The following is a 19,939-nucleotide window of genomic DNA, read 5'->3' as shown; positions in this document are numbered from 1 at the left end:
TTCTACCAGAGATTCTCAGACACATTTTCTAGGGTAGTTTTTCATTCCTGGGATGCCAGATAAGTAGATCCTGGGGAAAAGAGACAGAAAGCAGAACTAGAAAAGGATGAGCTTTTGGAAGGAGGGATGTGAGAACCAGCTTTGCGAAGGACAAGAGAACAGAATGGAGAAGATTCAGAGGATGGACTTTCCTAAAGCATGAACCTTCTTCATCTCCTTTGTCTGAAACCTCACTCACATCTGACTGATCAGTTTTGGGCAAATTGCGGATCTGTGGTCCTCACCCCCTGAACAGATGGTAGCAAGTTTGAAAACTTAAGTGGGAAAAGGGCCTGAGGAAAGTACCGCCCTGTGACCGTGGTGGAACTGAATTAACACTGGGAAATTCTCCTGTGAGCAGAGGCAATGCTAATACTTATTATTAATAATGCTTAATTATTAATAAGGATAATGCTTATCCTTATTACAGGTGCTTTGATGAAGTACCAATAACAATAAATTACTTTTTTGGAGATAAGACAATCAAATTTTGTGCTCAAAAAACAAAGATTTGCCCCCACAGAAAGAGGAACATTTGAAGGCTGTTAAGCAATGTCAAGAAAGAATTCCAGTTAATGTTTGAACAATGGTTATGTTATTGACGTAGTTGTTGAACCTGCTATGGACACTGTTTGAAGAAGGGAGGACTCAGATAAGTTAAAAATGTGAATAGTTCCATCATTCTTCTAACTTGAAAGACTCTTAACTGAACCTAATAACCTGAAATTTTGAATCTGAATGTAACACATTTCAAGCAGCAAAGTTGAGTTTTAACAAAGGCTTACTTGAAATACTTCTTGACCCAAAGAAGTGAAACAAATGACTAGCCACAGTGTAGTAATGCAAAAGGAGAACATGTTTTGGAGGCAGGCTTGGCTCTGTGATCAGCTGTGTGAACTTGGTGAGATGAACTCAGCTTCCCTGAGTTGTAGTTTGTTCATGTATAAAATGGGACAATTACTGTCTACTTAGAACAGTTGTGATTAGTATTGAAGGAGATCATTTAAAAACAGCATACATATGCTTATATACCATGACTATTCTGATAAATAATGGAACTTTTTAATAATGGAGAAGTCCAGCAGGGTGGATGCTTTTAGGTGGATAGATGGAGGCATCTGGTTAAAGCACTTCTAACACACATATTTTTCTCATCCTACAGTTCTGTAGTTTTTAATTCGGATCTGTAATGTCATGTTTATATTTTTTTGAGAAGGAATAGTAGACTTCTTTGAAAGCACACTTGTTAAATGGATGGGTTTATTTTCTAAAGGGCAGTAAATGTCTTATTGAAGATATCAAACTTGTCCATGCCACAGTCACATAATTTCTTTTTTTTTTTTTTTAAGATCAAGTACATTGTGGTCATTTAGTGGCAGAATATACAGAGGAAAGAGCACTTTATTAGAAGGATGGGTATATTTGAATCCCTGTCCCATTAGACCACATCTTAACCCTATGACTTTGGGCTAAATCATGAAGCCTCTCTCAGCTTAAGTTTAAGTAACTCAAGGAAAGTGGGGATGATAATTCTACACTCTAGTTTATTTCATTATTTATGTGAGGATCAAAATGAAATAATACACACATTGAAAATTATTAAGTACCGTGACAATTTAAAGCATTATTGGTTTGAACCTAGATGAAATAAAACATAAACATTCAAATCTAGACAAAATTAGTTATTTATTGTTAGCTTCATTATCCTTTAGGATGGAGGTGTTAATAATTTTCCTTTTTAGTATTCCTCTAATCACTGGAGAAAACGAACCCTCTGTTTTTTTGAGAAGCAGCAATAGTAATGGATAGTCACAGGTCTGGACATTGGCATCTAAGTCCTAATTTTGCTATTATAACTTAGGGTAACTATCTTGCATGCTCTCTATGTGAGTTTCATCATCTCTGAAATAATGGAGGCTTTTTTGTTTCCTTCTACTTCTATAAACTTACGTAAGCATTCCTTTAAATGTCTACCTTAGTTCTCTCTGGACACTTGAAAGCTTTCCCTTTCACAAATGTGAATATAGTCTGTGTTATCAACCCTGTTCTGTGTCCTGTAGCAGGGTCCCTTGCAGGGGACCAGATATTCTTAGATACCAATATTAAGATCTAAAGTCCAAAACTTAACATTCCATAAGGAAGAAATACCAAAGAGTGATGTTTATAGTTAGTTTCCTAAGTGCATTTGACCTTGATTTTTTTGGTTACTTAATCACTGTATTTATCTTTCAAAGAATGATGCTCTTGCTTTCCCCAGAAAAACGTACATATTTGCTTTGAAGTTCAAAAGGGACATGTTTTTGCTATATTTATTATAAAGTAGCATCCTTAAGACTATTTCAAATAAATGAAATAATTGGCCATGTCAGACTCTTTCATTGTGGATAGGACTACCATTTATCAGTCAGTAGCACACTTGGGAGGTAATGTGCTCACAGAAACCCATCTGTTAGACACATACAGCCTTGATTTAATCTTGATCTTAATGAACACTGATAAAAATGGTAAAACAGAGCTACAAATGTAACCCAGACACTTTATTTATTTAATCATCACATTTAAACATCTGTTTTGGCAAGTAGGAGAAATAGTAACATTACTTCCTTCCCTCTTGAAAGATTTTTGATTAATTAGTTCTTTTACTTTTTTTCTTCCTTCTATTGTCGTCTGTTGTGTGTGCCTTATTTACCAGGTAATAAGATAAATAAGAGAAAAACAAAATTATCTATTTATATTACTTGCTTATCTTAATGAAAGAACCATTTGTGGTTAAAATCAAGATTAAAAAATGATTTGTAGATTTTAATTTTGGCTTAACAAATTTGTACTATAAAACAATGTTCTGTTTACATACTAAAGCAATGACACCAAAGCTTCATACTGTCTTTTTTTTTTTTCAAATATAATTGCAATCAGTAGTTTGTCTTCTCAAACTCTTTTCTATGAATTTGCCCACGTGATACTTACACATCTACAAGTATGGCTGATATATATATCAGGTTATGCTATAGGTGTGGCATTCCACAATTTTCATTTTTAATTTTTTTAATGTTTATTTTTGAGAGAGAGAGCAAGCTGGGGAGGAACAGAGAGAGGGAGACACAGAATCTGAGGCAGGGCACAGGGCTCCAACTCACAAACTGGGAGATCATGACCTGAGCTGAACTTAACCAACTGAGCCACCTAGGCATCCCAGACAATTTTCATTAAAAATTTTTTTTTAATATTTATTTTTGAGGGGCGCCTGGGTGGCTCAGTCGGTTAAGCGGCTGACTTTGGCTCAGGTCATGATCTCGCGTCCGTGAGTTCGAGCCCTGCATCGGGCTCTGTGCTGACAGCTCAGAGCCTGGAGCCTGTTTCGGATTCTGTGTCTCCCTCTCTCTGACCCTCCCCCATTCATGCTCTGTCTCTCTCTGTCTCAAAAATAAGTAAACGTTAAAAAAAATATTTATTTTTGAGAGAGAGAGTCAGAAAATGAGCAGGGGAGGGGTAGAGAGAGAGGGAGACACAGAATCCGAAGCAGGCTCCAGGCTCTGAGCTGTCAGCACAGAGCCCAGTGCAGGGCTCGAACTCACAAATGGTGAGTTCATGACCTGAGCCGAAGTCGGACACTTAACTGACTGAGCCACCAAATGAGCACACATTCTCATTATTCATTGTCTTAATGCTGTTGTTATTGTTTTAGTTTGCAAAAGTTGTCTATACATTCTATAATGTGTGATTTTTTTCCATTCTATATCATGAAATATTTTCCTCTAGTCTGTCGCTTGATGTTGAACTTTGTTTTGTTACTTTTGTTGTTGTTTTTCAGTTGTTTAAAATTTGTTATGTAGTCGATATTACCAAATTTTTTTCTCTTTGCCTTCTGTATTTTGTGCTTTGTACAAGGTCTTCCTTGTTTCAAAGATTCCTATTTTCCTTGTATGAATAAATCAAGTGTTTTAGCCCATCAGGTATCTTTCAAATAGCTGATTAGACCGTACTCCTGCATTTCTCTATCTTTACAGAGATCATGTGGTTTTCCATTAAAATTGAGAAGGTTTGTTACTCCAGCTTTAAAGATGTGTGGTTGTAACTTTTTTTTTTTAATTTTTTTTCAATGTTTTTATTTATTTTTGGGACAGAGAGAGACAGAGCATGAACGGGGGAGGGGCAGAGAGAGAGGGAGACACAGAATCAGAAACAGGCTCCAGTCTCCGAGCCATCAGCCCAGAGCCTGATGCGGGGCTCGAACTCACGGACCGCAAGATCGTGACCTGGCTGAAGTCGGACGCTTAACCGACTGCGCCACCCAGGCGCCCCGTAACTTTTGATATAGACATTTCAGCATGATGCTTTTTCCAGTATGGTCATAATAAAGTGAACATTAAATATTGTCTGGTATGTTTGCCCTTCTGTGTGAACTTGAATGATTTGTGTGGATCATTCTACAAGTGCTATAGTTTGCACACCAAACCCGCTCTTTGAATTGTTAACCAAAGTGCTTATGTACCAGCATTTTTTCTTCTCAGTTCACCTATACTGAGTTTAAATGTTATGCAATTCACAATCAGACAATGATTTTAATTCTCACTGTTTAATAAAATATTTTAAGTGGAGAAATGAAAGACTTACTCTTCACCCCCCCCCAACTTGTTTTTTCCTTCAGTTTTGTCAAAGCAGCATGCTTCACAAGTCCTGATTAGGAAACGCCGTGCAAATTCTATGTTTGAAGAAACCAAAAAGGGTAATCTGGAACGAGAATGCATTGAAGAACTGTGCAATAAGGAAGAAGCCAGGGAGATCTTTGAAAATAACCCGGAAACGGTAAGAATTCATGAAAGCTAGTAAGTTAGCATACTAGCCATACAGTGAAAGACTGAACATTTCCAGCTTGAATCCGCGTTGCCTTGTGTCCTTTACAAAGTTAATTGTGTCTATCGCCTTCCACGTGTAACCACTGAAGCATTTCAGTAGGGAGTACCTTCAAAAGAAAGTGGGCTTTGTTAGGGAGACACTGCTGCCATAGCCATGTGCTGTGACCAAACTATGAGTTCCTTATACTTCAGAGTCAGCATTGGTTTTGACCTCATGGTTTATAAATACTTTCTCCCAACCAGGATTTGGTGGTATTGCGTAGATGGGGAAGAAGGTGTCTCAAGTGTGGTGTGTGTGTGTGTGTGTGTGTGTGTGTGTGTGTGTGTGTGAGACTGCATTATCACTATCCTTCATTAAATCTCTCCATTGGCATTTTTTACCAGGCTTTAGAAAACAAGGCCCTCTGATCCAGAGTTTGGTACATAATTGGTACCCAGTGAATACTTACCGAAGAATTCATGACTGTATTATATTCCCTGAGTAGAATCTTTAACAAAGATCCTTGGGATGTTTCCTGAGTCCACCTAATATGATCAGTAATTCCTGGGGTTAGAATATATATATTTAGTGTCTACATTTTTCCAAGTTAGTCTCAAAGAATTTAATCATAAAGACCACTAAATATCATACAGAAATATGGAGCCCTCGACCTGATCTGTAGTCCCCCAGTTTCCCTGGGGGAGGGTGTTTGCTAATATGCCTGTGGAAAACAGGATTATAAACAGTGCCTCTAAAAGTTAGGATGAGGATGACCGTGAGAATTCAAATCTGATACCTCTCAGGGTTACCTCAGATACTTTTCCTGAGATGAACTATGTAACCAACATGAAATGAGGGAGAAGACATATACAAAGTACTTCCTTCAGCTTGGCAGTGGCTTCTGGGACCGTGACACTAGATGAGAGAGGATGAACAGGAACATTTGTCTATATTAGAGAACTTGTCCAAGACAGTAACAGCTTGTGTTCTCCACAGTTCCTCTTTAATCCTTTTACCTCGACATATTCTAACAGGTTCAAAGACATTTTTTTTCCCCAAGATATCCAAAGAATTGTTTGTAATATTCTCCAGGATTAAGTCAACACGTTTCTCTCTCAGTTTTGTTGCTTTGTGTGGGTAAGCAATTGACAAGGCAACAAAATTTTATTTCACACAATATAGCAGACCAGTACTCTTGTTGTGTGGGGTGTAAAATATTATATTGTTTATTATAGAAATTTAAATACCATAGTATGTATTTATATACTATATACTATACTGTAATATACTATACTATAATATACACACACACACACACACACACACACACACACACACACATATATGTGGTATATATAGCATACCTCCCTAGACTTCAACAGTTATTAGCAATCAGCCATTCTTGTTTTGCCTGTTCTCTACCCCACCCAGTCTAATTTTTGTTTTGTTTTGCTGGATTGCTTAAGGCAAGCCTGCATCCCTGAGATATCATATTATTACATTGCCCATAAATACTTGAGTACATATGTCTAATACCATAGATATGATCTGGTAGCTTAGCCTCTGAATAGTAAATGGAGAGTGAGGTAGAAGACCATAGTGGAGAAGATGGAAAGTAGTGGAGAAGGGAACCTCATTTATGTGCTTCCTCTCCTCCACTTTCTGACATTGGCCTCATATATGAAAGCGAAAGATGACAGAGAGAGTAATGAAGAAAAGGGAGAAAGGAAAAAGCATTTGTGACTGCTTCTCATTTTCTATCCCACCCCAGCCTCTCCCTGTCCATGCTGTAATAGTCCGCACTCCCAGTATCCACCCTATTGCTCATCTCTTCACTGCCACTAATATCTTCCGTTCCCCTCACATCATCTCTCTTTGAACCCATTCGTCGTTGCTTGTCCTCTTGGCTTTTGTTCTGTAGAGGAAAACACCACTGTTGGAATCACTTGGTGGGAGATCCCATCCTTATAAACTAGTAGGTAAGTGTTGTGTAGGTTTATATGTGAGAGGAGGCAAGAGTGAAGACTTTGACTCTATACTGGACCAGGTATGTTCCTTACTAGAGTATGTTTTTCTGTTGAAGCACTGGTTTTTTGTGTTACTAATGTTACATATTAGATATATTGTGGCTTAAGATGGCCTTGGGGAACCAGCCTAGAAATGTTACCTGCAGAAATCATTTTTAACATTTTTCTCCATTTGGTAAAGTACATTCCTTAGCCCAAATTACCGATTTACAGATAAGCTTTTGGTACGTAACCAATTTGTAAGTAAGGGATTACATGTACAGAAGATGCTAAAAGATAATGTTCACTTTAATTAATTTCAAATTATGGCACTGTTATTCAGCATTAAATCTGGTGTGTGTCATCAGCATGACATGAAATGTGTCACCTGGGTATCTGATCATTATGGAAAAATTAAAGGAGTTACAAATAGAGGGCATATGTTATATTTAACATCTTCAATAGAGCCTGTTTTCAGATTAGAAGCTTTTGTGACATGATTTTATTGATCAATACTGAGTTAAGCTAAGCATCTTATTGACTTAATGTTATTAGTTACCTACTCTTGCTATATTTTACTATAGCAAAAATGTAACATGGAAATGATACTTATATGTAATATATTTGCATCATTAATACAAAACACATGATAAAATTGAGTTTTAACTGTATAGTGAAATTTAGGCTTGCTAAGATATATTTTTCTCTTTTCTTTCTTTCTAGGATTATTTTTATCCAAAATACTTAGGTAAGTTCAAAGAATCTTAATCATATAATCTTAGAAATGGAAAGGAAGTTCGATTTGATCAAGTCCAATCTTCCATCCATATATTCCATCCAATATAATTTAATTTGCCTTGGGAGTAATATCTCATTTTATATTCAGTTTTGCTGTCCTTTTATTTAAAGACATGTAGAAAAATTTGAAATGGTTCTTTAACTACCATGTGGCATTTTGACTTTTAGCCTTTTTCATTCTCACATCTTTCTTATAAAGGTCTATGTGCTGTTGATAAATTATATTTATATATCAGGACATTCTTTATAAGCATGTGAATTTTCATGGATTACCTTTTAAAAATTTTTATTTAATGCTTATTTATTTTGAGAGAGAGAGAGACAGAGTGTGAGCAGGGGAGGGGGAGAGAGAGAGGGAGACACAGAATCCGAAGCAAGCTCCAGGCTCTGAGCTGTCAGCACAGAGCCCAACGTGGGGTTGAACTCACGAACCGCAAGATCATGACCTGAGCCAAATTTGGCGCTTCACCAACTGAGCCACCCAGACACCCTGGATTATCTTTTCAAAATTGATACATAATTAACATACATACATATAATGTTGGATTAGTTTCAGGCATACAACATAATATTTAATATGTGTATGTATATATTACAAAATGATTACCCAGTAAGTCTAGTTAACATCCATCACCACACATAGTAAATTTTTTTTCTTGTGATTAGAACTTTTAAGATCCACTTTCTTAGCAACTTTCAAATATTATTAACTGTAGTCACCATCCTATACATTATACTCTACGACTTGTTTACTTTGTAACTGGAGCTTATAGATGATCTCTTAATGAAAGGAAAGATCTCTATACTCCCCAGAGCTTATGACAGAAATCATCATAATTTAAATAGTTATAGAAATCATTACTAGTATCTCTCTTTGAAACATCATTTCACCATTCCCTGAAGTATCCCTACCCATGTTTTGCCTTTGGATACCATTCTGGATTCTCAAGGAGGGAGGTGGTATTTCTACACCCAAATAGATTAGATGATTTCAACTCAATAGACATGAAAGATAACAAGGCTCCAGTTTGCTTTAAGCAAATGTTGAGATATATTAATATTACTTGGGAAAGTTGTCAATATTTCCAAACAATAAAAGTAGACTATAATTTGCAAATCTGCAAAAATCCCCTTTTTCTGATGGAATTCTCTGTAGGTCCAACCTACACAGGCATGCTCTCCCTCCTCCTTTAGGCTCAGAATATTCACCATTTGTACCTCTTTCCACCCAGCTCTTATCCAAGCCAATTTGAGGGTTCAAGCACTGCAGAAATGAAAAATCTTCCTTGGAGAAAGAATATTAGAAATGTGCTCTTATACGCATTAATAACTATGCAGCTTAGAGTTATTAATATAATATTGCAAATAACTCTTTCTGTTAAATGCATTTCTCTTGAAGTTAGATGGTTTCATTATAGTTTCATTATAGTTTGTTTGCTTTTGTTTTGTTTATGAAGTTTCAGAGACCATCTTTAGATGGTCTTTAGATTTATACCTTTCCCCTTTTCCTAGGAAGATTTATACTGAAATGATGGTATGTTCTTATATTTTCCCTTCAGGACAATTAGCAAGAGAAGAGCCCAAGACTACTGGGTAGAACACCCTTTTAGAACCACGTGCCCTTTTTCATAATTCCTGAAGTGGTTACTCTTACATGTTTTGTATCCATGACGGTCTGAATTCTTACTTATGTGGCATATCCTGAGCCAAGGAGACTTAACTGCAATATACTCCATCTCATTTTACCTGTGTTAACAGTTGTAAGACATCAGTTCAGTGGTATCTCTTAGATCTTCATGGCATGACCCATTTGAACCCATGTTCTGTGGGCTGCGGGGTGTTTTCCAGCTGACTTATTATAATTTCTTTCTATAATTTCCAATCTAATACGTATCTACTGCAAGATCTTAAAATTACTTTACCTGAAGGAGCCCGAGTTTTCTCAGTGGTCAGATGGATAACAGCAATTTACCAATACGTTTTTGCAAGAAATAACATGAGATGATGTTTTGAAAGTACATAGAGGAATATGTTATGCTAGTCCTTTTTAGTTTTCTTCCCTGACTCCCCCTCTATTCCCATTTTCTTTTTTTCCTTCCCTTTTCTAGCTGCTGATAACAAACTTAAACAGTTTCCTTCAAATTTGGAAAGAGGACACTATAAAGACTGTGTAGTAATATTACTCATGTCTATAGATGTGAAAATGCAGCAAGATTCTCTAAAATCTTTAGCTGCCGTATCTTAAAGAGCAATGGGGTATAGATACACATCCATGAAAAAGTTCTCTTCTCTTGTAAAGTTACACATGTAAAGTTACTCACTTTCTAATACAAAAACTAAGTGTTTATACTGTTAAAATGGAGAAAAATTAGAATATCAAGGCTGCTTCAGCTACTCAATTTTAGGTAGGAATTTACATATTTTATTTAAAAACAAAAGATAATATTTGGCTATGAAAAATTAAAAGCTTAAAAAATAGTATTAATTCTTGTTTCTTAGGTTTATGTAATGAAGCTGTGTTTCTGCAGATATCAGTACTCTAGAAGCACAGACCTTTGATCACAGAGTATATTTGGATGAAGATAAATAACATTTTAATACAGTATTATGTATTCTGGGGAAGTGCCTTTAATAAAATACTTTGCTTTTTTTCTCCTTTTATGCTTCTCAACTTCCTCTTTTCTGGCTCGACTCAACTTTTTCTTTGCTTATCTTATGTGGCAGCTTGGTAGAAAAAACAAGTGCAAACAAAGGAAAAAAAAACGAAAACACAAGATGTGGGCTCTACTCCTAGGTCTAAAAATCTCTACTGTGTCGGGTTAAGCAAGTTATTTAGCTTTTCAGGTTCTGCATTTAAATGTACACCATAGGGGCGCCTGGGTGGCGCAGTCGGTTAAGCGTCCGACTTCAACCAGGTCACGATCTCACGGTCCGTGAGTTCGAGCCCCGCGTCAGGCTCTGGGCTGATGGCTCAGAGCCTGGAGCCTGTTTCCGATTCTGTGTCTCCCTCTCTCTCTGCCCCTCCCCCGTTCATGCTCTGTCTCTCTCTGTCCCAAAAATAAATAAACGTTGAAAAAAAAAATTAAATGTACACCATAATTACATTTTCTAACTTTGGACCTATTGGGAATAACAAATAAGTATATGTATGCAGATAGGTTTTTTACTGCATGGAACTGTCTTGAAATGTAAAGTATTATTATTTAACCAACTCATAATATAAAAAATATATACTTTTTATTATGTTTTATTTTTTGATTCATATTTTATATTTGGGTCTTTAGTTATTTATATAGGCATATGCAATGAATCCCACTGCTGAAAACAGAAAAGAAATGCTCTACCTAACTTAAACCTTTCTGTCATTTGATTATGTGCATTCTAGAGGCCAATGGCCCTAATTGGAAACAAACAAACAAACAAACAAACAAACAAACAAAAACTTTGTAATCCTGTCTTTGGTAAATCTAACATAATTTTACTAATTATCATAGCTCATTCAGAAAACTTGCAGCAGGATAAGGACGCCTAAGAAATTAGACCACTAATACTTACACAGTGGGCAGTGTTTAGATTTAGAGATTCAGAGGCTTAGAAAGTGGTTCCATTTATCCACATATCCTATGTGCTGCACTGGAAACATAGAATTTGGTCAGAAATACTCTGGGGCTTCATTATACAAACATAAGTTTTTGAGTTGTGTTCTTTCCTTAGAAAATAGAATAAATAACTCTACCATTTATATGAGCCTTTAAAATATCACCTGATAGAATGGATGATTTTATTAATGGGAGAGAAAATTTTTGGAAAAATGCTAATTCTGAGCCTAAATATAAACGTTAGAAGTAAGTTTTAGTTATTTAGTTCTTACCAAGTTGGCGAACTAGCCCAAACTGCTGACTCCTTCTCTTAAAATCATCTCAGGAGAAACATTGGCATTCCAGGCCCTAATGATAACAACATAAAATGAAAAACAACAAGAAATGTGAGGAATCCATGGGTAAGCTGAAGTCTGGATTTACCTAGTGTGTGTGGGGACTGGGTGGTGACCTCTGAAGCAGCAGTGAAAAAACACATTGGAGAATTTACAAGATGACCTAAACATACAAATCAAGAAAAATTCTTAAATTTGACACTGAATAGCAAAAAATAATAACAAAAATAGACATGGAAATTAGTTAAAAGGAAAACAAAACAAAAGAGAACATTCACAAAAGCAAAATTGCATTTGGTGCAAAGGTTATTAAGTTAGCCTGATCTTTAGCAAGAATAATTAAGGAAAAAGAAAAAGAAGGAAAGAGGAAATGCCAAAATAGAAGGTGTAGGATAAAAAGAAGAAATACTAGAAGTCCAACATTGATTGAATTTATAATGGTAAGATAAAGAGTATCATAAAATAAAATATAATCACAAAAGAAGACAAACAGCTATACCAAAATATATTTGAAAACTTGATAAAATGGATACATTCCTAGAAAAGTAGGAACCATCTATAATTTTACATGAAGATATAGATAACTTGGTTATAAATAACTAGTGAAAAAGTAAAACCTCAACCAAAGCCCTCTTCCGGATCTCCTAGATCTAGATGTTTTAGAGATGACTTCTTCCAAATTAAAAAAAAAAAAAAAAAGTTAAATTTTCTCTTATAAAATTGCCCTAGTAGAGAGAATAAGATTCTATGCTGTGAGCTTATTCAGAAAGGCTGGTATAATCTTGATTCCAAAATCAGGTAAGGGGTGCCTGGGTGGCTCAATCGATTAAGCGTCTCAGGTCATGATCTTCGGCTCAGGTCAAGATCTCATAGTTTGTGGGTTCAAGCCCCACATTGGACTCTGCTGACAGCTGGGAGCCTGGAGACTGCTTCGGATTCCGTCTCCCTCGCTCTCTGCCCCTCCCCCACTCATGCTCTGTCTCTCTCTTTCAAAATTAAATAAAAATTTGAAAAAGTCAAAATCAGGTAAGAACAACACAAGAAAATAATATGATATCCAATCTATCTAAAATGTATCAAAGAGAGTATATCATAATAAATTAGGTTTATTCCAGAAATTTAAGAGTGGTTTAACATCAGAAAATCTATCAATGTAATTATCCATGTAAATAGTATATTATTACTTCAGTTCATACAGAAAAAGCAGTTGATAAAATTCAGAGCTTAATTATAAAACCTTTTTGCAAACTATAATTTTAAGGGAACTTTCTGAACTTGGTGAAGGTTATACAGAATAACCATATAATTTACAAATTTTGATACTTTTGTCCAGGACCAATACTACCCAGTACTAGGACTGTTCTGGGAAAATTGCCATGTATGGTCACTTTAATGATATACACACAACTGGAGAGAAAAAAAGAAGGAAAGAAAGAAAAAGAGGACGGAAAAAAAGGAAGAAAGAAGGAAGGAAAAACTCAAAATCTGCAGTAATTATACTTACTGGATAAAGTTTAGATATAGTCTATGGTTGAGGACAAGAAGAGAAGCACTGGAAGTTATAGCCAATGAAATAAGGAAAGAAAAAGAAATAGGAATTGTATAGCTCATGGGCAAAGTATATACCTAGCATTAATTATAACTGATACAATGATATGCCTAGAAATAAAAATGATCCGTAGACAATATATTAGAACACATAGGAGATTTTTAGATAGCTCTAAGACTAGCCTATAAAAATCAGTAGTAGTTCTTACACAAACAGTAGTCCACTAGAAAATGAAAAGATGATACCTTTTTATATAGCTGCAAATTCTGTAAGGTCTCTATAGAAAAAAATTTTAAACTTGAATTAAGGATATAGAGGATGAACTGAAATCATGGAAAGACATTTCATGATCTTGAATTGAGTACTGCTAAAGAGAGATCAGTTAACTTCAAATTGATCTATATAGTCAAAGCAATCCCATTTAGAATTTCAGATTTTTTAAAGGAATTCAGTAAGTTCACTTTAGCATTTAAATCAGGGAATAAAAGTTCACCTATGTCTATATAAACCTTTAAAAATATAAAAGGAGGAAGTACCTCATCAAATATTAATTCAAAGCTATAAAGAAAACCATATAATATTGTCAGAACATGTAGACTAATCAACCTAGAGAGTTCAGAGACCCATGTATATATGCCAACCTAATATCTGATAAAGATGACACCACACATCACTGTGGGTTGTTGAGAAGATGGTGTGGGGGAGAATGGCTAACTCTAACCAGAAATATAAATCTGGGTTCCTAAGTACCACCAAATGTAATGGTGTATTCTAGGTGGAATAAAGACAAAAATGTTAAAGACAAACCATGAAATTAAAGAAATAACATAGTAGAATATCTTTGTAATATCTTTGTAATCAACAGCATGGAAAAACACCTGCAAATTCACAAACCATAAGGCACAGTATTTGGTAAATTTGATGACAACAAAGTTAGGAACTTCTCTTAAAAGAGACGTAAAAGTTTAAGAGACAGATAACAGAATGAGAGATGATATTTATAAATGTTTAAATTTCTGCAAACCCACATGAACGATAAATAACTGCCAATAGAAAAATGGTTAGTAAGTAATGAAAATTTTCGGAGGAGGAAACTCAAACATTTTTTATTTCTTTATTAAATTTTTTAACGCTTGTTTATTTTTGAGAGAGAGAGAGAGAGAAAGAAAGAAAATGAGCAGGAAAGGGGTAGAGAGAGACACACACACACAGAATCCAGAGCAGGCTTCAGGCTCTGAGCTGTCAGCATAGAGCCCGACTCGGAGCTCAAACCCACAAACTGTGAGATCATGACCTGAGCCGAAGCTGGAGACTTAACCAACTGAACCACCCAGGTGCCCCTCAAAAGTTTTTTAGATGACATAACGGTATGCTGCATCTCACTAGAAATCAGAAAAACAATATGCGATGTCACTTTATTACCTATTCTGGCAAAAATTAGACAGCCAAGATATAGAAATTCTTGTGCTCTCTGGTGGGAATGCACCTCTAGAGAGTCGAAAAGTACCTGCCTATCTAATGATCTCACAATTCTGGACCCCCCAGGTATCAATTTCTTATGCATATACTAATGAGACACATATGAAGATGTCCATCGCAGTGCACCTGTGGAGGTGGGATGTTGGGGGCAACCTGAGTATCTTTCATTGGTAGAGGGGATTATAAAAATGGTCGTTGCTTGCCATGGAGTAATGTTTAGCAAGCAATAAATTAGAAACAATAACTTCTATGCAGCAGCATGAAGTGCTCATAAAAATATAGTGTCCCCTTACCCCCTGACTTTGGATGGCCCCTGGGATTGCTTTGATCAGTAGACTGTGGCAAAGGTGACAAAATGCCTCTTTCATTGGCCTGGCAGTTTCTGCTTTATTCCTCTTGGAAGTTAGCTACCACGAAAGAAGTACCACTCTAGGACCAGCCTGCTAAGAGAAACCCAACCACAGTGAGAAGCCCTGAAACATGACATGTGTATAGAGAGAAATGCCAAGGAGCCTGAGCTGTCAGCCATGTGAGTGAAAAACCATCTGGGAAGTGGATCTTCCGATCCTAGCCACCCTGGCTGACTCTTATGTGCAGCAGGGACAAACAGCCCAACCAAACCCTTTCTAAATATTTGACCTAAAATTTAATCTAAAATGGAGTTGTTATTTAAGCTTCTGATTTTGGGGGTTGTTAGCAAAAGATAATAAAAATACCACTTTTTTAGTAAGTTGTGATTAGCTGTACAGTGAAGTAAGATATATACGTGTATATATACATACATATATATTTATACAATGTTGTCTTGAGGGACTATTAAGAAATGTTATGTTGTTGAGACTAAATGACTCCTAGTTAAAGTATATAAGTAAGTATTTTATTTTATTTTTTAAGTATATAAGTATTTTATCTGTTATTTCAGCTGTTATTGCTGCCAGATTGCTCTAATTTCCCAGAGTTGTAGTGAGGAATAACATGAATGAAGTAAACCTACTTTGTAATACTGAGGCATTACACAAATATTATTATATTAATCTATATGCAACACTAGGAGAAGTAGAAGTTGCCTACAGTGACCAGAAACACTAAGTTAGTCTATTGATTTAATTATAGATGCTTTTAAACCAGGCTCTGATCTACAGATTTGAGGGTAACTTTAGGTCTCTGCTGCGGAATGAAGAACATAGACTTATTTGCGAATAAATTTTTTTGTTAACCTAAGATCGTTTCACTTCTTGCTTTAAGGTTCTTCTCTGAGAAGAAGCTTCCATAAACCTGTCTTTCCTTATTGTCATCTTGCTTATAGATACTTAATTTTTCAAAAAGGTGGATGGAAACATTTAGGGCTCATGTTTCCATCACGTTCATCATTTTGAATGCTGACTCCTATAAATCCACAGGAACATAAATATTCTATCACTTTGGATAATTTCTACTTCCACCATTATTTCACATGAGGTAAATGTATCTACTCTAAGATTACATTTGTGTTTCCAGATTGTCTTGGCTCTTTCCGAGCTGGATTGTTCACTGCTGCACGTCAGTCAACCGATGCCTACCCTGATCTAAGGAGCTGTGTCACTGGTAAGCACCGCTGTCGTCCATTTGAGTAACAAAACAAAACAAAATAAAAATCTGCAAGTAAATGCACCATGTAAATATAACTGATGTTTAAAATCAACGAATGAGCCCTACAAGACTTGTTATGCCCAGCAAGGAGATATTTTTGACATCATTTGGAAAAGTGTTTTTTCAAATGCATATGCTGCTCTTTTACTCAAAATAAATATTCCACCTAAGGTTTAAATTGAACAGTGTTCCTTGTTTACTAAGCTTTAGGTCATTGACTTCAGAATTTTATTCCCAAACAGTTTTATTTTGGATGTTGTTGCATAATCATGTAGTATGACCAAATGTTACGGTTGATTGATAGGTCAAAGTGGAGCCATGTTTATTCTTCTAACTTTTGGCATCAGTAACATAAATGTGAAAACTGTTTGAATATCAAATTAGCCTTCTCCTGCTAAAGTTCACATAGGGCGTAGTGATAATTCTGGTAGATTATTTGTCTCTCATTACCCATTTTCCCAATTGAGAGTCAAAAAGACAAAGGTGAAATTGCAAGGTGTAAATTGGGATGTTTATCTAGTGAACATTGTACATATAGCATCGGCATTATCTAAATATTCATTTATCTGCATTTTCTCTAATTTTAAGTTGGTTTTAATTACACAGGTAAAACGGTTTGCTGAACAAACATATTTAATTCATACTTTATTTATTTATTTTAAAGTTTATTTTTTGAGAGAGAAGTGTGAGTGGGGGAGTGGCAGAGAGAGAGAGAGAAAAAGCCCTAGTGGGGGAGGGGCAAAGAGAGAGAATCCCAGTCAGGCTCCAAGCTGGTAGTGTGGGGCTGATGTGGGGCTCAAACTCATGTGCTGTGAGATCATGACCTGAGCCTAAGTTGGACGCTTAATCGACTGAGCCACCTAGGCACCCCTACTTTATTTAATTAATTAATTAATTAATTAATTAATTAAAAAAATTTTTTTAACATTTATTTATTGTTAAGAGACAGAGGTAGAGCATAAGCATGGGAGGGGCAGAGAGAGAGGGAGACACAGAATCCAAAGCAGGCTGCAGGCTCTGAGCTGTCAGTACAGAGCCAGAGGTGGGGCTCGAACTCACAAACTGTGAGATCATGACCTGAGCTGAAGTCAGATGCTTAACCGACTGAGGTACCCAGGCGTCCATACTTTATTTATTTTTAATTTACCAAAATATATGAAAATAATTTGATAACTTGCTAATTAGCTTGTTTTCTATCATTGTAACTAATACCTATTTTATTACTACTTTTCAAAAAACTTGATGATTTTATGAGGATGTTTGTTGAAAAATTGGGTAATTAGGTTTTGGTTAGTTTTTAAACTTTTTTTTTTTTTTTTTGCAAGTCACAGAAAATTCCTTAGCTAACTTAAGCAAAGGGAAATGTGTTAGAAGGATGGAAGGAACTTGCAGAGTTAACTAGGAAGACTTGAGGAACAGAAATGTACAGGAACCAAGGGACCATTGCAGTGTCTAGTGGAGGGAGAGAGACCACAAATTAGTAAAGAAGCAAATGGGCATATCATTTAAGATCATGATAAGGTGCTATAACATTTTATGAAGAAAATAGCCTTCCCCTGGGCATCACCAATACTCTGCTACCTGTTGTCCAGTGTCTGGAAACCACTGTTTTATGTATTTTGAGCAGGAAGATAAATCTAGTCCATGTTACTTCTTCTTAGCCAAATTGGAAGTCCCAAATTCATTTTCTGTTGATACTGAGTAGTTTTATTTGTTCTGCACACCTCACTGAATCATTTTAAGGATCAAATAAAATAATTTATATGAAAAATATCAAATTGCAGTTAAGTACTGTCTATCTTTGCAAATAAAGAAGTAGTTCCCTTTTGCAAAATAATTATAAAGGTTTGTTTAGTGGAATCAGTGTTTTTTTTTTTTTTCAGGAAGTTATGTGTTTTCTTTCTTTTATTTCCTTTTTCTTTTAATGTTTTATTTAAATTTCAGTTAGCCAACATAAAAGCAATATTAGTTTTAGGTGAGCAATATAGTGACTTAATACCTACATACAACACCCTGCACTCATCACAATCGTAACTCCAATTCCCATCACCCATTCAACCCATCCCCCCACCCATCTCCCTTCTGGCAAACATCCGCCTCTTCTCTATAGTCAAAAGGCAGCTTCATGGTCTGCCTCTCTTTTTAAAGAAGAATGAAATCTTGCCATTTGCAGAAACGTGAACGGAGCTGAAGAGTATTATGCTGAGTGAGGTAGGTCAGTCAGAGAAAGACAGATACCATGTGACTTCATTCGTATGTGGAGTTTGGAAAACAAGGCAAACAATCATAGAAGAAAAAATAAATATGGACTCACTTTTCTATGAAAAAGTGTTACTTGAAGGAAGGGGTTGTAATTTTTTTTGGTATTGATTACAGGCTTCGTGCACAGGATTTCTATTCAAGGGCATATAATTCTTTTTTTTACCATGGCGCGTGGTAAAATTAAATAGTTGTCTATCTCCTTCAGCCATTCCAGACCAGTGTAGTCCTCTACCATGCAATGAAGATGGATATATGAGCTGCAAAGATGGCCAAGCTACATTCACTTGCGTTTGTAAATCAGGTTGGCAAGGAGACAAGTGTGAATATGGTACGTATGGTGAATCCGCCTGGCTCGTCCAGAGTGACCTCCTGGGAAGGTCTCCAAAGGCTTTATCTCTTTGAAAACAATCTGTTCTTCCCTTCTCAGATATAAATGAATGCAAAGATCCCTCACATGTGAATGGAGGTTGCAGTCAGATATGTGATAATACACCTGGAAGTTACCACTGTTCCTGTAAAAGTGGTTTTGTTATGCTTTCAAATAAGAAGGACTGTAAAGGTAAGTGTGAGAACAAAGTTCCGCTACAGGAATTTCCCCCAGAAAATGCTTGGAACTCTCTGGTTCTAAGTGCTTCTAATATATATACGTTATTATCCACCTTGAAGCCTTATGATACTAGGAGACTGCCTTTTAGGTTAATGTTTATACTCATACTTTGTTATTTATAGAATTTTTCAGTGTTTTCTTATTGTATTTTATTACTGAGTATTTTATTGTTTTCTTACTGTGTGTATGTGTGTGTGTGTGTGTGTGTGCCTGTGCACGTTTGAATAAAGAATTTCATCAAATGGTGATAACGTGAAGTCTCAGTGCAAATCCTTGCTTACTAGAGTCTTTGCAAAACCATTGTTGGTAGTTTTGTCAGACACTATAATATTATGCCCTTTATTCCAATAAGGTAAACATCTATACAAAGTATACCCAATCTATACAAAGTAGTGCACCATAATCCAATCCTTCATAACCTCTCCCACTGTAGGTCGTATTTCCTTGTTAGAAATACCTTTTGCGTATCCAGTATAAACCTTTCCTCTTGCACCTTATCTCCTGTTGCAGTTTTGGGAAAGATGAAGAACTTGTTTTCTTTCTCTTTATACATTTAAGATCTCATCTTTGGTCATAACTATTTTTTTCCTTCGGATTAAAAAAAATTCCTGTCAGGTTATTTCAGTAAGTCATTTTACTAGTGTATTTCTTTTGTTTTTCTTTGTCTTTATGTTTCCCTTCAATTTTTGCTTTTTCTTTCTGCCTATTGTCCTTTCTATTTGACTCCTTTATCTGCCATAGGTAAATATTCAAATATTTGTGCTAGGTGTGTGGATGACTAAAAATGAAATTTCCCAGCC

The 19,939-nt window shown here is 35.8% G+C and overlaps 1 protein-coding gene across 1 annotated transcript in view; it reads left to right on the top strand.

Annotated features, from left to right (window-relative positions):
- The window catches only part of PROS1 (protein S), a 58,137-nt gene that overhangs the window by 18,339 nt on the left and 19,859 nt on the right, over positions 1-19,939 (top strand). Inside the window, exons 2-6 of the mRNA XM_040484242.1 lie at positions 4,688-4,845; positions 7,605-7,629; positions 16,139-16,225; positions 18,738-18,860; positions 18,960-19,091. Coding sequence (XP_040340176.1) covers positions 4,688-4,845; positions 7,605-7,629; positions 16,139-16,225; positions 18,738-18,860; positions 18,960-19,091 — 525 coding nt within the window. The remainder of the gene's footprint in view (positions 1-4,687; positions 4,846-7,604; positions 7,630-16,138; positions 16,226-18,737; positions 18,861-18,959; positions 19,092-19,939) is intronic.

Source organism: Herpailurus yagouaroundi, unplaced genomic scaffold (assembly GCF_014898765.1).
Source record: "Herpailurus yagouaroundi ecotype Mexico unplaced genomic scaffold, PumYag 162, whole genome shotgun sequence".
Taxonomy (NCBI): Eukaryota; Metazoa; Chordata; class Mammalia; order Carnivora; family Felidae; genus Herpailurus; species Herpailurus yagouaroundi.
The sequence above is the reverse complement of the archived record's forward strand: the minus strand, read 5'-3'. Positions and strand labels throughout refer to the sequence as shown.